The 13,613-nt window shown below is 42.2% G+C and overlaps 1 protein-coding gene across 2 annotated transcripts in view; it reads left to right on the forward strand.

Moving 5' to 3' along the window:
- The window catches only part of DOK5 (docking protein 5), a 150,778-nt gene that overhangs the window by 103,267 nt on the left and 33,898 nt on the right, over positions 1–13,613 (forward strand). For both annotated transcript variants that reach the window (XM_007185275.2, XM_007185274.2), the window contains one exon: positions 12,842–12,977. In XM_007185275.2, the coding sequence (XP_007185337.1) occupies positions 12,842–12,977 (136 nt within the window). The remainder of the gene's footprint in view (positions 1–12,841; positions 12,978–13,613) is intronic.

A 13,613-nucleotide genomic window follows, 5' to 3' on the forward strand; every position in this document is an offset into this window, starting at 1 on the left:
CACGGGATATTATCATGCTCATCCGAAGGGGAAACTTGGGCGTCTGTGCGACTGATCCAAAGGCACGAGACCAGTAAGTAAATGGTGGATTCAGGAGCACCCTCAGCTCTTCTTACTTCCAAACCCTACAGATTTCTAAGAAGGCCAAGTATCACCACTCTACTAGGTTAGCCTAGTTCTGAATGAACTCTGCAGAGCTAAGGAAGAGAAGGCATACTGCATAACCAGCACTCATGTATAAATTGTCTTAGTTTACTTTAATTCTGGAACCTCCTATTTGTCCTTTTAGTTCGGAGTGCCGGCACCTACAGTCAGAATTGTTCATCTCTCTTGGGCGGCAGGATCATGATCAAAGGTCATTAGAGTCTTCTAGATGCTGTTTCCCCCTCTCTTCCCCAATATAGGCAGTTCTGACCGTACCTCTGTTTTTTCCTTGAAGAATTCCACAGTTGAAATATAATCTTTTTAATAAAGTGCAGTTGCACAATTAATTGCCACTTATTGCCCCTGGAGATAAAGAACAATTAGCTTATCTGGGGGGGAGGGATGGGGGAAGAGATACATTGCTTATTTTATTTGAGTTTTTTCTAGTGTTTTTGTTTGTTTGTTTCTTTCCACTTGGAATGCCCTGAGGCTTCAGTGAAGCTCATCAGATTGGCAGGGTCTCTGATTTTTTAATGGGAAGGTCCAGTTGACATGAAGTTTTAACTGCGGCAACATCCCTCATGGAACTATTCTTGAAACGTTACTGTTTAAAGCAGGGTGGCAGGTGTCCAGTAAGTTTCCCTGTGAATTTCACAGCTGGCTGCCCAGTTCGCGTGCTTCAGTGTCAGGCTCTGCCCTACCTCCTGACTGATTTAAATGACTACCCTCCGTTTAGCACCTGCAGCGCTGAGGGCAGCTCAGGTGACGTTTGGCAGAAAGTGGTGAATAATTACCACACGTGGGTGCCTCTCTTTACCAGCCAGAGAATGTCCCTCTCGTGCTTTTGACATCGTTTTAAGAGAAACTTTTAGGTGTGCCAAGAATATGTGAAAATTGACATTGCATGTACAAATTCTTTTCCTTAAGAGGAGTGCACAAATTGGTGAAAAAGGCTTTTTTTGGATGTAAAGACATCTGAACAGTCTTGGAAAAGAAATCATCTGTGTCTTGTGTATATTACTCTAAAAACAATTCTAACTGGTGAAATAACTTTTCATTGGAGAAGAAAACTGTAGATGAGTGTACAGGTAAAAGGACCATTATTCTCATATAAACCTTTGGATATTCTCTATTTGTCTTCTTGATTCTAAGCTACTTAGTAATCCCTCACTTCTAAATATTTTGTGGAGCATATATTCATTCTTACTAAAGGATTGAAAGCAAATTAACAAATAAAATGTACTTGGCGCTTCCTACTATGTTGAATAGAGAAATTTAAATACAAATGCGTTAGATCCCACACAGCCTTGCTCAGAGGAAGTGAAATTCTCTTCTTTTGAAAGAAAACAGAAACTACAGTTGTGCCATTTATATGGCCATTCATTCTTCATTAGCATCGATCTAAAAAATAATTTTAGATTTTTTATTTATAAATTTTCATTTATAATTGTATTATAAATATTGCTTGAGTGGAGGCGTGTGTGAAATTAGAAGGGAGAGTCCCCTTTCCACTCTACAGAGTAACCTCTTTAATCATCATCTTTAAGGATCTTTGATTATTGCCCGTCTGCTCTCTGCCAGACACTGCTAGGTGTGTGGGTGTGAACACAGACAAGACAAGGCCATCGTAAGAAGCTTAGCTGGGTCCCCTCTTACCTTTGAGCTTCTGTGGTTGGTTCTAGCATATGAAATCCTTAAAGGAAAGGATGACTTTCTTGTGACCTTCGGAGAAAGAAATTAGACACTCACCAATGCCTCCTGTCTTGTGGCCATCTTTAAAAAAAAATTTAAGGTGTATTTTTTATTTAATTTATTTATTTTTCCAGCTTTATTGAGGTATAAATGATACAGAACATCATTTAAGTTTAAGGTGTACAAGGTGATGGTTTGATACATGTATGTATTGCAAAATGATCACCACAATAAGGTTAGTTAACACCTTCATCACCTCACGTAATTACCTTTTTTTGTGGTGAGAAACATTTAAGATCTACTCTGTTCGTAACTTTCAGGTGTACAATACAGTATTTTTAATTATAGTCACCATTCTGTACATTAGATGCCCAGAACTTAACTCATCTTCCAGCTTGAAGTCTGTACCCTTAGACCAACATCTCCCCTTTTCCTCCTCCCGCAACCCCTGGAAACCACCTTTCTACTCCCTGTTTCCATGAGTTTGGCTTTTTTCAGATTCCACATGTCAGTGAGATCATACAGTGTTTGTCTTTCTTTGTCTGACTTACTTCACTTAGCATAATGCCCTCAGGTTCCATCCATGTTGTCACGAATGGCAGGATTGTCTTCTTTTTTTTTTTTTTACGACTTAATAGTATTCCAGTGTCCGTGTATATACACACACACTACATTTTCTTTATCCGTTCATCTATCAATGGACTCTAAGGTTATTTCTATGTCTCGGCTATTGTAAATAATGCTGCAGTGAACATGGGGTTGCAGATATCTCTTTTGAGATCGTGATTTCATTTCCTTTGGATATATACCCAGAAGTGGAATTGCTGGATCTTTTGGCAGTTCTGTTTTTAATTTTTTGAAGAACCTCCATACCATTTTTCATAGTGGCTGCACTAATTTACATTCCCACCAACAGTGCACAAGGATTTCCTTTTCTCTATGTCCTCACCATCCCTTGTTATCTCTTGTCTTGTTCACAGTAGCCATTCTAACAGGTACGAGGCGATATTTCATTGTGGTTTTGATTTCCCTGATGGTTAGTGATGTAGGGCATTTTTCATATACCTGTTGGCTATTTGCCTGGTGCGACCAACTTTTCGTAGGTGGTGGCCCACTAGTGTATGTGACCACTTTATGTATGACAGTACCTCAGAATTCTAGTAAAGGACTAGTAAAAAATGAATCATGCCTTCTTTCGTCACATTCCCTGAGTGTACCCTGAGAGCCTGGTGTGGTTTCAAGCACTATGTATGTAGCAATAAATAAAACACACATGTGTTCTGTTGTTATGAAACTTACTCTCTAGAGGAGAGGGGATACAGACTGTAACAAACATTAAGAAAAAGTACAACAGATGTTAGAATGTGTAAGTCCCACAGTGAGAAATAAAGGTGTTCAATAGAAAGTGTCAAAGGAGGGGTGCAGTTTTAAATAGAGTGAGCAGGACCGGGTTTGCTAAGTCAGTGATGTATGAATAAAGACCTGCAAGAGGCGAGAGAGTGAGCCACGTAGGAATCTGGAGGAAGAGCATTCCAGCCGGAAGTAGGAGGATGGGAGAAGGTGCCTAGGGGGAAGTGTATGTATCTGGAAAGCAGAGCATAAAGTAGAGCCAGGAGGCCGGCGAGACTGGCGCAGAAAAAGTGAGGGGGAAGCAATGCGTGATAGAGGTGGAGATGCGATGGGGTCAGGCCATGTGGGGCTTGATGGACATTGTAAAGAATTTGGCTTTTAGTCTTAGTCAGACGGGAGCCACTGGGGGCTGCGTAGTTGGAGGACTATACGGTGTGAAGGAACAGTCCCCAAGACCTTTCTCACTTCTGACATCAGTTGCAAGTTCAGGGGTTCCCATATCACCTAAGGTTTGGTCATTTGCTAGAATGACTCACAGAATTCACTGAAAGCTACGAAATTCATAGTTACAGTTTATTACAGAGAAGGATACAGATTAACATCAGCCAAGAGAAGAAGTGCCTGGGGTGGGGGCTGGAGAAGTAGGTGACATGGAGCTTCTGTTACCCTTTCCCCATAGGGCCAGGGCATCGTTACTTTCCTGGTGTCAATGTGTGACAATACAGAGTGTTGCCAACCAGGGAGGCTCCCCGATCCACAGCGTTCAGAGTTTTTACTGGGACTCCATCACATGCATGATTGATTGATTCATTGATTGCCCGCATGGATGACCTCAGTCTCCAGGTCCACAGATACCATGTGACCCAAAGCTCATCCTAAATCATATTGTTACTCTTTGCGTAGAACCCCAGGCAAACAAAAATGACCTCCCAGGAGCCCATGGCAAAGGCCAGACCTCTTTTTGGACAGGATTAAATTCTTGACTACACAGGGAGTGTTAAGCAAAGAAGTGACATGGTCTGACTTCTTTTTAGACTCTCTCTGGCTAAAACCAGTTAGAAGGGCATCGTCGTGTTCAGGGTAAGGGACAAGGGTGTCTGCAACGATGGTGGTAGTGGTGAGTGAACGTGGGCTTAAGTGTTTTGAAGCTAAAGCCAAAAGAACTTACTCACTGATTGGATGTGGGTTAGGAGAGAAAGAGAGGGGTTCCCGACCCCCCAGGAGTGGCTGCTACTGCAGAGCTTCCTAAATCGGGGGGCCGGGGAGCTGGGCTGACGATGATCAGACTTCGGCTTTGGACACGTTAACGTCAAGGCTCGTTCAGCCATTTCCCTAAATTGGCTTTTCATCCCGTCAGGGATTCGTAAAGCTACACATTATATTTGGGTTTAAACACTGAGACTGGCACTTCATTTGCAACCTGCTCCTTATAAACTGCTACAGCAGGAAGGATGAGGGAAGATGCGTCCTCGACAGAAGGACTTAGATCTAGCCACGGCTTAAGATGAGAAAGCATAAAAGGAAGAAAAAAAGTCATCTTTCTTTGACTTTGTTTACATGTTAGGTGATTAAGAACGATGCAAGTAATAAGTCACCACTCGCTTTTATTCTAGCCATGCTGTATGTCTTCGGATAGTTAATTCTTTTCCCCACAAACCTTCAAGTCCACAGACAGAAGGGTTCGAATGTGTATCTAAAAAGTGATAACGATGGTCTGTGTACACATTTAATGGAATTGGTCTTAGGAAGCCTGGTGACATTGAAGATGAAACCACAGGAGAAAGGACAGCATGTAGCAAGGCACACTCGGAATTGGGACCTTTGTCTTCATCCTGATCGCTTGGCTCGGAAGCTTTTCTAAGGTGTTGCTGACACTCCATGACCGACACCGTGTTCTTCCCGGAGCTGGAGAAACAAAACACCCGCTATTTCGCATCATAGTTCTTATTCAATGAAAGCTGATTCTTTTCTTAAAGGGAGACTTTGTCTGCCTGAATTCATAATTCCGTTCTCGAGGAAGAGGTTCCTATTGCTCTGTTTTCACACGCCCGTGAGCCTCAGACCTGAACGTCCCCCCAGCCACACAGCTTCCTTTCCCATGCATCTTATTCTTGCTTCCCCACTGTTGTCCCGGGATGCGATCACCCACATTTCCTTCCGGGCAAAGATGTGGCCCTTGTGAAGTTTTCCCCGAGAACCCCATCCTCACTGGCTTTGACATTTTAAAGGGTTCAAATAACAGCAACAAATCCTAATGAAATGTTTACTTGATGTCAGATCCTTTGCTAAATATAAAACACGATTTCCCACCACCTTCTGAAGTTTGGGTGAGTTTATGACTCACATTTGAAATATGAGGCTGCTGAAACTTCAGGAGGTCAAGGAACATGCACAAGGTCATGATTCCAGCATCCGAGGGAGCTGGGATGGAAATGTCTCGTCTCCCACACCACCCAGAGCAGGACTCTGCAAACTGCACCTGTAGTTCACCTCAAAATGTGAGATGATTTTAGGTGATAGAGACATAGTGTCAAACGAATGTGACTCTTAACAGTGATGAAGTCATTTTCTTTTCAATTACCTTTTTGATCTTTTTGATTAAATTATACAGAAACATTTCAGTGGGCGTGCTGGCGTGTCTTAAACACTCGAATCGTCTAACACTTTTTAATTGACCCGTGTTACTGAGAAGTAAGCAAACTTCCAGCTTGGATCTTTGACAAGAGGACCTAGACAAGAGTTTAATGACTTGCTAACTCTATTTTCGTTGTATTTATGTACATGTCTGCTTTCAATTTATGGCAGCGCATACTGGCTTACGATATGGATTTGATGATTCCATTTACAACACATTTGTTTAAGAGGGGGGAAAAAAGCGAGTTGACTACAAATATTAAATAGGTGACACAAAGGGTTGACAAACAAATGAAAGTTGTGTGTGAATGACCGATGTTCACAGAGCTGTCCCCTGCTCAGAAGCCTGGGTGGCACGTCCGGTGGGGTCTCGTGTTGATTCCATATCTCGCTCTACTGGTTGCAGCAAAGCCCAGGCAAACAGTCTCACCTGACAGCCTAGATCGGCCTGATCTTCAGCCAGTACACAAACACACACGCACACACACACACACACACACACACACGGCACTAGCAAAGTCAACCGCCATCTCTTCTCAAGTTGAGATCAACCAGGCAGCAAGGCCAACAATTGGAACGCGCAGGACAAAGCAGACCCACTAGTGCAGGGTGCACTCTTTACCCCAACCTGAGCACGGTCTGCAGTGAGGCAGGCTCCCCTTGAACCCAGAAGCTGCCTGCGTGTGCAAGAAGCTGCCTGCGTGTGCAAGAAGCTGCCTGTGTGTGCAGCCCCTTTTCCATTTAAGCATAAGTCAGGTGCTCCCTCATCCCCTTCATTTGGATCTATTTCAGTGATTCTTAGCTGGGGGCATTTTGCCACCCAAGGAGCAGTTATCAGTGTCACAACTAGGGGACGCCACTGGCGTCCAGTGGGTAGAAACCAGAGATGCTGCTAAACATCCTACAATGTGCAGGGCGGTCCCCACAACAAGGGATGATCTGGCCATCCAGGTATCGCTGATGTTAGTTGTGCTAATGGAGAGAGAACCCCTGTTCAGATTACACGCTCCTAACAGACTTCTCTCCTCTCCGGATTTTTCTTCAAGATGGAGCTACTAGATCCCATGTGGTTAAGCCTCTTGTTGACTTCATTTGAGTTTCCGTGTGTGTGTTTTCTTTGGCATCGCTGCGGCCACAGGTGGGGAGGGGTGCTACTCCTTTGCTCACCTGACTTTCACGGACAGAAGAATATCAACATTCTGCAGGGTTTTGCTCCTAGTTTTGTATCCCTCTCTGCAAGGTGCTTCTGATCTGTTTCTCCCAGGTTTTTGGCTGACTGATTTTCTTTTTTGCTGTCTAGCGCAAACCCACCTCTCTTCCCAAGTATACCTTTCCTTTCTTGATTGTTCCTCTGACCTGTAACGGCTCATTCTACCATTATATTATCTTTGAACCCGTTCGCATATGTGGATCTTGTCTAACCAGACAAATTGTAAACTCCTCAAAGACAAAGCCTGTGCCTTTACCTTTGTTTACATCCATTGCAACCGCTATTATGATTTGCCTAATGTTAGTGTGACAAGTACCGCATTCTTTCAGTTATAATATATAATCGTAAAAGTGAAAAATCAGTACTGATCTAATAACCCCTATGACAGGGGTGGAGAGAAGAAAAGATTATGTTAAATATACATGTTGGGCTTCCCTGGTGGCGCAGTGGTTGAGAATCTGCCTGCCAATGCAGGGGACACGGGTTCGAGCCCTGGTCTGGGAGGATCCCACATGCCGCGGAGCGACTAGGCCCGTGAGCCACAACTACTGAGCCTGCGCGTCTGGAGCCTGTGCTCCGCAACAAGGGAGGTCGCGATAGTGAGAGCCCGCGCACCGCGATGAAGAGTGGCCCCCGCTTGCCGCAACTAGAGAAAGCCCTCGCACAGAAACGAAGACCCAACACAGTCAAAAAAATAAATAAATAAAATAAATAAATAATACATGATAAGAAAGCCAGATGACTTCAAACTTAAAAAAATATATATATATACATGTTGAGGCTAAGATACATTCTGCTTTTAGCAATGTTTAAATATCCTAAAGACACACACATACACGTGTACACACGCACATGCACAAAATACATCTTGAAAGTGAGGAACTGTTGAGTCGATTGGCTTTCTAACTTCATAAGTTTGCGTATTAATACTGTCCCCCATGAGGTCATTTATTTTGGTCTTCGTAATTTCAATTCCGTCAGTATTTTTCTAATTAACTATGTTGGTGTGGAATGTCATTGTCAAAGGGAAGGAGCAAAGATTAGAAAGTTGGGCGTTCAGTGCCAGTGCAGGGTGTTGCATCCAGGTGGTGACTTGGAGATAGTGAAGAGCCTTGTTTCAGAGCCCTTGTGGGTCACGGCATGCGGGCCGCCCCTCCCCCTGCTCTCTCTCCGACGTGTCATCTCGTCTCTTGACTCTGTCCCACCTCAAGGCATTCTGTGTGCAGTTGTTTCTGTCGCACTGTTCTTCCTGCTTTCTCCTCCAAATCACTTCCCTCCCCACGGTGGCTCAGTGGCCCCTCAGTTTAAATAAAACTTGCTCAAGGAAGCCTGGGTCAAGTTCTCAGTCACTCCTTTCCTAGCCCTGTCTGCTGTTTCCTAATCTATTCTACAGTTATTTATTGGTCACTAAATATAGGCCAAGTCCTGTGCTGGGCCCTGGTGGAAAAGCTGTGAATAAATTAGAAAACAATCTCTGTCCACGTGGAGCTTACATTCCAGTGGAATAATGGAAGTGCACATTATTTGAAGATGTGCTTTGTGCATTCTGAGTATCATATTTAATACTTTTAATAAATCTAGGTGACAGTTACTATCATTATATTTATTTTACAGATGGATATGCAGGCTTAGGGAAGTTAACTAACGTGTACCAGGCACAAAGCTGGTAAGGGGCAATCCCAGACAGGCGGCCTGGAGCCCAAGTCTGTACCTTTACCAAGCCTTTTATTCCATGCTGCCTTGATACGTGTTTACTGTGTGCATGAATGAATGAATTTCCCAATACTTTCTGAGCTCTTGGTTTTCTTATGGATTCTTAACTAATTGCATAATCCATGGTTTGGAGTGACAGGCATATCATTTAGGCAAAGTAGTTACTGAGAAATTCAAAGCTGTATGTGCATCTATATGGCCACAAAGTTCTCATATATGAATCCTTGTCTTCACAAAGGACATAGGAAAGGCCCAACTTAAACTCATTATTTTACTTCCTCTGGGTTTCCATCCACTGGTTCTGTTAGCGTAAGGCCATCAGGAAAGAGGCTTGGGGCATTTGGGACGGCTTCGGATGCTAGAAGTGTCCAAGTTCGAAGTCAGTGGGTAAAGAGAAAGAAAGGAATCGGGACCATGAAAAGTCAAGACTTGAAGGGAATTCCCTGGCAGTTCGGTGGTTAGGACTCAGTGCTTTCACTGCCGTGGGCCCGGGTTCAATCCCTGGTTGGGGAACTAAGATCCTGCAAGCTGTGTGGTACGGCCAAAAAGAAAAATGTCAAGACTGTATATTTGCAAGTCTGTGATAGATGAACCCATTAGAACATCTTTGCTCTGTGTTGTGTTTTCTCCAGAGATGTGAAGCAGACGTAGCCGTATTAGGTTATGTAAGACCATTACCCCTTTGATGTGCTTTTCTTTTGACTTCCTTTCCTTTCCTTTCTTCTTTTTTTCCCTATTTTCTTCTTACTTGCCTTGGAAAGTTGGCCCATTATATTATTTTGCCAAAGGCCTCTAATAACATTTTAAATGGCTTGTAAAGCTGCTTATGAAACAGCACCAGGGACTTCCCTGCTGGCATGGTGGTTAAAAATCCACCTGCCAATGCAGGGGACAAGGGTTCGAGCCCTGGTCCGGGAGGATCCAACGTGCCGCGGAACAACTAAGCCCATGTGCTACAACTACTGAGCCCGCGAGCCACAACTACTGAAGCCCGCGCGCCTAGAACCCGTGCTCTGCAACAAGAGAGGCCACCACAATGAGAAGCCCGTGCACCGCAACAAAGAGTAGCCCCCGCTCACCACAACTAGAGAAAGCCCGCGCGCAGCAACGAAGACCCAACACAGCCAAAAATAAATAAATAAATAAATTTATAGAAACAGCACCAAACAAGTCTATTGGGTTGAGGGGCGTGAATGAAATAAAAGAACTCGTGGGTAGAGGTTAGAAGAGACTGAATGGAAGAGCATCTGAGGTCAATGTTTGTACATTACCCACACTTTCTGGGTCGCTGCTGTCCCACTGAAGGGCATATACCTTTGAACAGTATGGATGAAAGTCCCAACAATTAGGAAAACCAAAGGCCTAATTCCTGTTCTGTTTAGAGCTCTTTAGTGCATGTTTGTGCCTTTAATGCAAACTGGTGGCCTCTTGGCCAGATCTGGTCCTTAGAGGCATTTTGGCCCCTACAGCTTAAAAAAAAAAAAACCAAAGGAAAAAGTTGCCAACATTAAAAATTCAGGTTATTTCATATAAAAATAAAAACTTCTGATTTCTCTTAGACAATCAGAAGTATGGCTACATTGGGCTTGTATTTCCCCATTTAAATGTGACTGGGGCTGACTGGTGGCTGGTGTCCATTAGCTACGCTGCCTCTGTGTGGCTGTGTGTTGTAGGGGGTCTGAGCATCTTTATCCATTCACGTTCTTTGTCTGAACCCTGATGGAATTTGAGGTTGTGACTCCTGGTTCTTCCTGTAAGTGGTAAGTGTGTATGTGTGAGTGTGTGTATGTGTAAGTGTGTGTATGTGTGTGAGTGTGTGTGTCTTTCAGATCCTTAGGTGGAGGCAAGGAAAGTCTGTGTACTTTCAAGAAGAATACTTGATACTCTGTTTTGATTTAGTTTGTTTTTGATCACAGTAATTATTTAGAGAGTCAAATGTCATTAAAGGATGGTTGTGGCTTCATTATGTTAACCAAAAGCAGACATTGGATAAAAGTGATTTTCAAAGAGTAGGTTTCACCAGTTAGTGAGTCATGTAAATTAAGCACTTCACCACTGGTGTTAAAAAAATATAATAGAAAATATTAACATGTTATAAATTGATGATAGATAGCTAAATAATAACTAGGTGATAGATAAATAGATCAACAGATGTACTAGGTCACAATCTAAGCTATATTTATTACTGTGGGTTGCCGTTACAAAAACCTTAAAAGCCACTAGATTGTCAAGTTTTAGAAACACAGCTGCAGGGTTTGCTATGAATCAATCATCCTACAAATGTTGCCCAGTAACAGGTGCCTTCATCCTTTCTGGAACCAAGGTTGGCATCTAAGTAAGTAAAAATGACCTCTGCCCTAGAGGAAACAGAAGACCACTTCTTCCTCTTAAATAATTGATTGAGGTTACCCTCCTCTTAACAAATTATATTTCCGTATTTGATGGAAAAAAAAGAGGTGTGAAAAAATTAAAACGTTGCAGAATTAGGTGTCAAGTAGCAGAGTCAAATTTGTATGGTGGATCAAATAAAGAGGGGATAGCAATGAGGACTGAAGTATTTTAGGAAGTCTTCAGGAAGGAAATGGTACTTGAGTAAATATGCTTTGAATTTTAGTTTTTAGTTCTTCCTTGGATTAGGATGACTTAATAATTAAAATCACATGATTAACCTCATAAGCTAGTTCTTTATATTAGCTGGTTGAAAGAGCCTTCTAGTTTTTCTCTTTCTTCTTACATGGTCCACATTAGTGAAATTCAAGTGAGGCAGGTTTTGACCAATTAACATATGCTATGCTGTATGTGCTGAAAATTGCCATATGGCCGTGGTATTGAGCCAACTGTGGAAAATAAGGATAAGTCTTCCTTTCTTATTGCACTAACTGCATAGACTGGAATAGATAAAATATTTAACAGGTTTGGGTTGAAAATTTGCTTAGTTTCCATGCTGTGTTAAAAAGTTCTTTAGATGTGAGCCTCTAGATGGGAGCCAAACTCAGGCATTAAGGCCGGTATTCAGTTTTTCAGCAAGAGATTCTGAGGTGCAAGGAGTGGAATTGTGTTTTAGAATAATTAAGTAATTATTAATAATTATAAATAATGTAATTAAAGATTGTTCTTTAAAACAAAAACAACCTCTTAGTTTATCTTTGATATATGTATGTATCAAAATCAGAACTTTAAAAGATATCCTTTTAAAAATTATCCTTGATAATAGGATTTTGTCCAAGTCTTTAAAAATATTTAGAGTAATTAAATATATTTATTAATTATATATAACACACTATACATATATATATACACATATATATATGTATGTGTGTGTGTGTGTATATATATAGTAGTTAAAACACATTTATTTGGTTCTTACCTAATTATGTGTACCAATCTTCCCTTATTAATATAATTCATTTTTTTAACAGTCTGAGGTAGAAATGATCCTCTTCTTAATCCTTAACATTAATGTTGAAACCCATCTAGCTTTCCTTGAGTAACTTCTCTTATGTTCCACACATTAATTCAGCAAAGTTATATTCATTTTTAAAAAAACCCCTTAGCTGCATTTGGTTCATCACATGGAGTGAACACCTAGGGTAAAATTTGATCTGTGATTTGGGAAAGCATAGTTGCTCTTGGAAATGAAATCATTCTTCAAGCCATTGTCTGTAAGGAAGGTTAGGACAGAATCTGAGAGTCACAGGATCCTTCTTTTACCTCTGAGCTGCATGGCGCTGTTTCTGATGAGTTTCTGATTCATCGACTGGGATGGGAAGGCCGTAGCACAGGTGTCCTCTCTGAGAGTCACACAGGAAGTAGAGGGATTATACTAAGACTCCAGAAACAGCTTATTAACCTTTTGTGACAAAACCTTCAGGACAAAAAACACTGGGCACCGTGTTGGCTTAGAGTGATTGGTTCCCTGTCCTTATTAATACCAATTCATCGAACACTTTGATTCTAGTTAACTCTGTTTAGCCCATGTGAACAAGAATCCTAATCTCATACAAAATAAATAAGCCTCGTATCAGACTATTCTAGGCTCTCGGTGCATTGAACTTGTAGGAGCTGGTGTTCAGAAGCTCTCTGTCTTTGTTTTCACAGGATGTGTGAGACTGGTGAAGGGCTGTTTATCTTTCAAACGCGAGATGGGGAGGCCATCTACCAGAAAGTCCACTCTGCTGCCTTGGCCATAGCCGAGCAGCACGAGCGCTTGCTACAGAGCGTGAAAAATTCAATGGTACGTGTGGAATTTCTTGCTCATGACCCAGTGTACGCCGCTGTAGAATGCAGTCTTGGAATCTCTGTGCTGAAAATATGGTCAGTATATTTTTGGGCAGAAGATTAACTCCTGTACTCAGCAATGTAGTACTTGGATTAAATGCCATCCTTGGAAAGTTCCAAAAGGCCACCTGGTAACACAGTAACTATACACCACCTCATCATCTGCTTACCTACTTTGTGCCTCAGTTGTTACCTGTGTGTTTAATCACTGTGGGCTCCTACAACAAAATACCACAGACTGAGTGAGTTATAAAAAACAAATGTATTTATTTCTCACTGGGAGGCTGGGAAGTCCAAGATCAAGGTGCCGGTGGATTCTGGTGGGACCCGCTTCCTGGTTCATGGATGGCTGTCTTTTCACTGTGTCTCATATGGCAGAAAGGGTGAGAGATCTCTCTGGGGTCTCTTTTGTAAGAGCGCTAATGCCATTCATGAGGGCTCTGCCCTCATGACTTAAGCACCTGCCATAGGCCCTACCTTCTAATGCCATCACTTTGGGGGTTAAGATTTGAGCATATGAATTTGGGGGTGGGGGACACAGTATTCAGTCCATTGCAGTGTGTAGTATGTACATTAAAATCAATTTGGATAT

This window comes from Balaenoptera acutorostrata, chromosome 15, assembly GCF_949987535.1.
Source record: "Balaenoptera acutorostrata chromosome 15, mBalAcu1.1, whole genome shotgun sequence".
NCBI lineage: Eukaryota > Metazoa > Chordata > Mammalia > Artiodactyla > Balaenopteridae > Balaenoptera > Balaenoptera acutorostrata.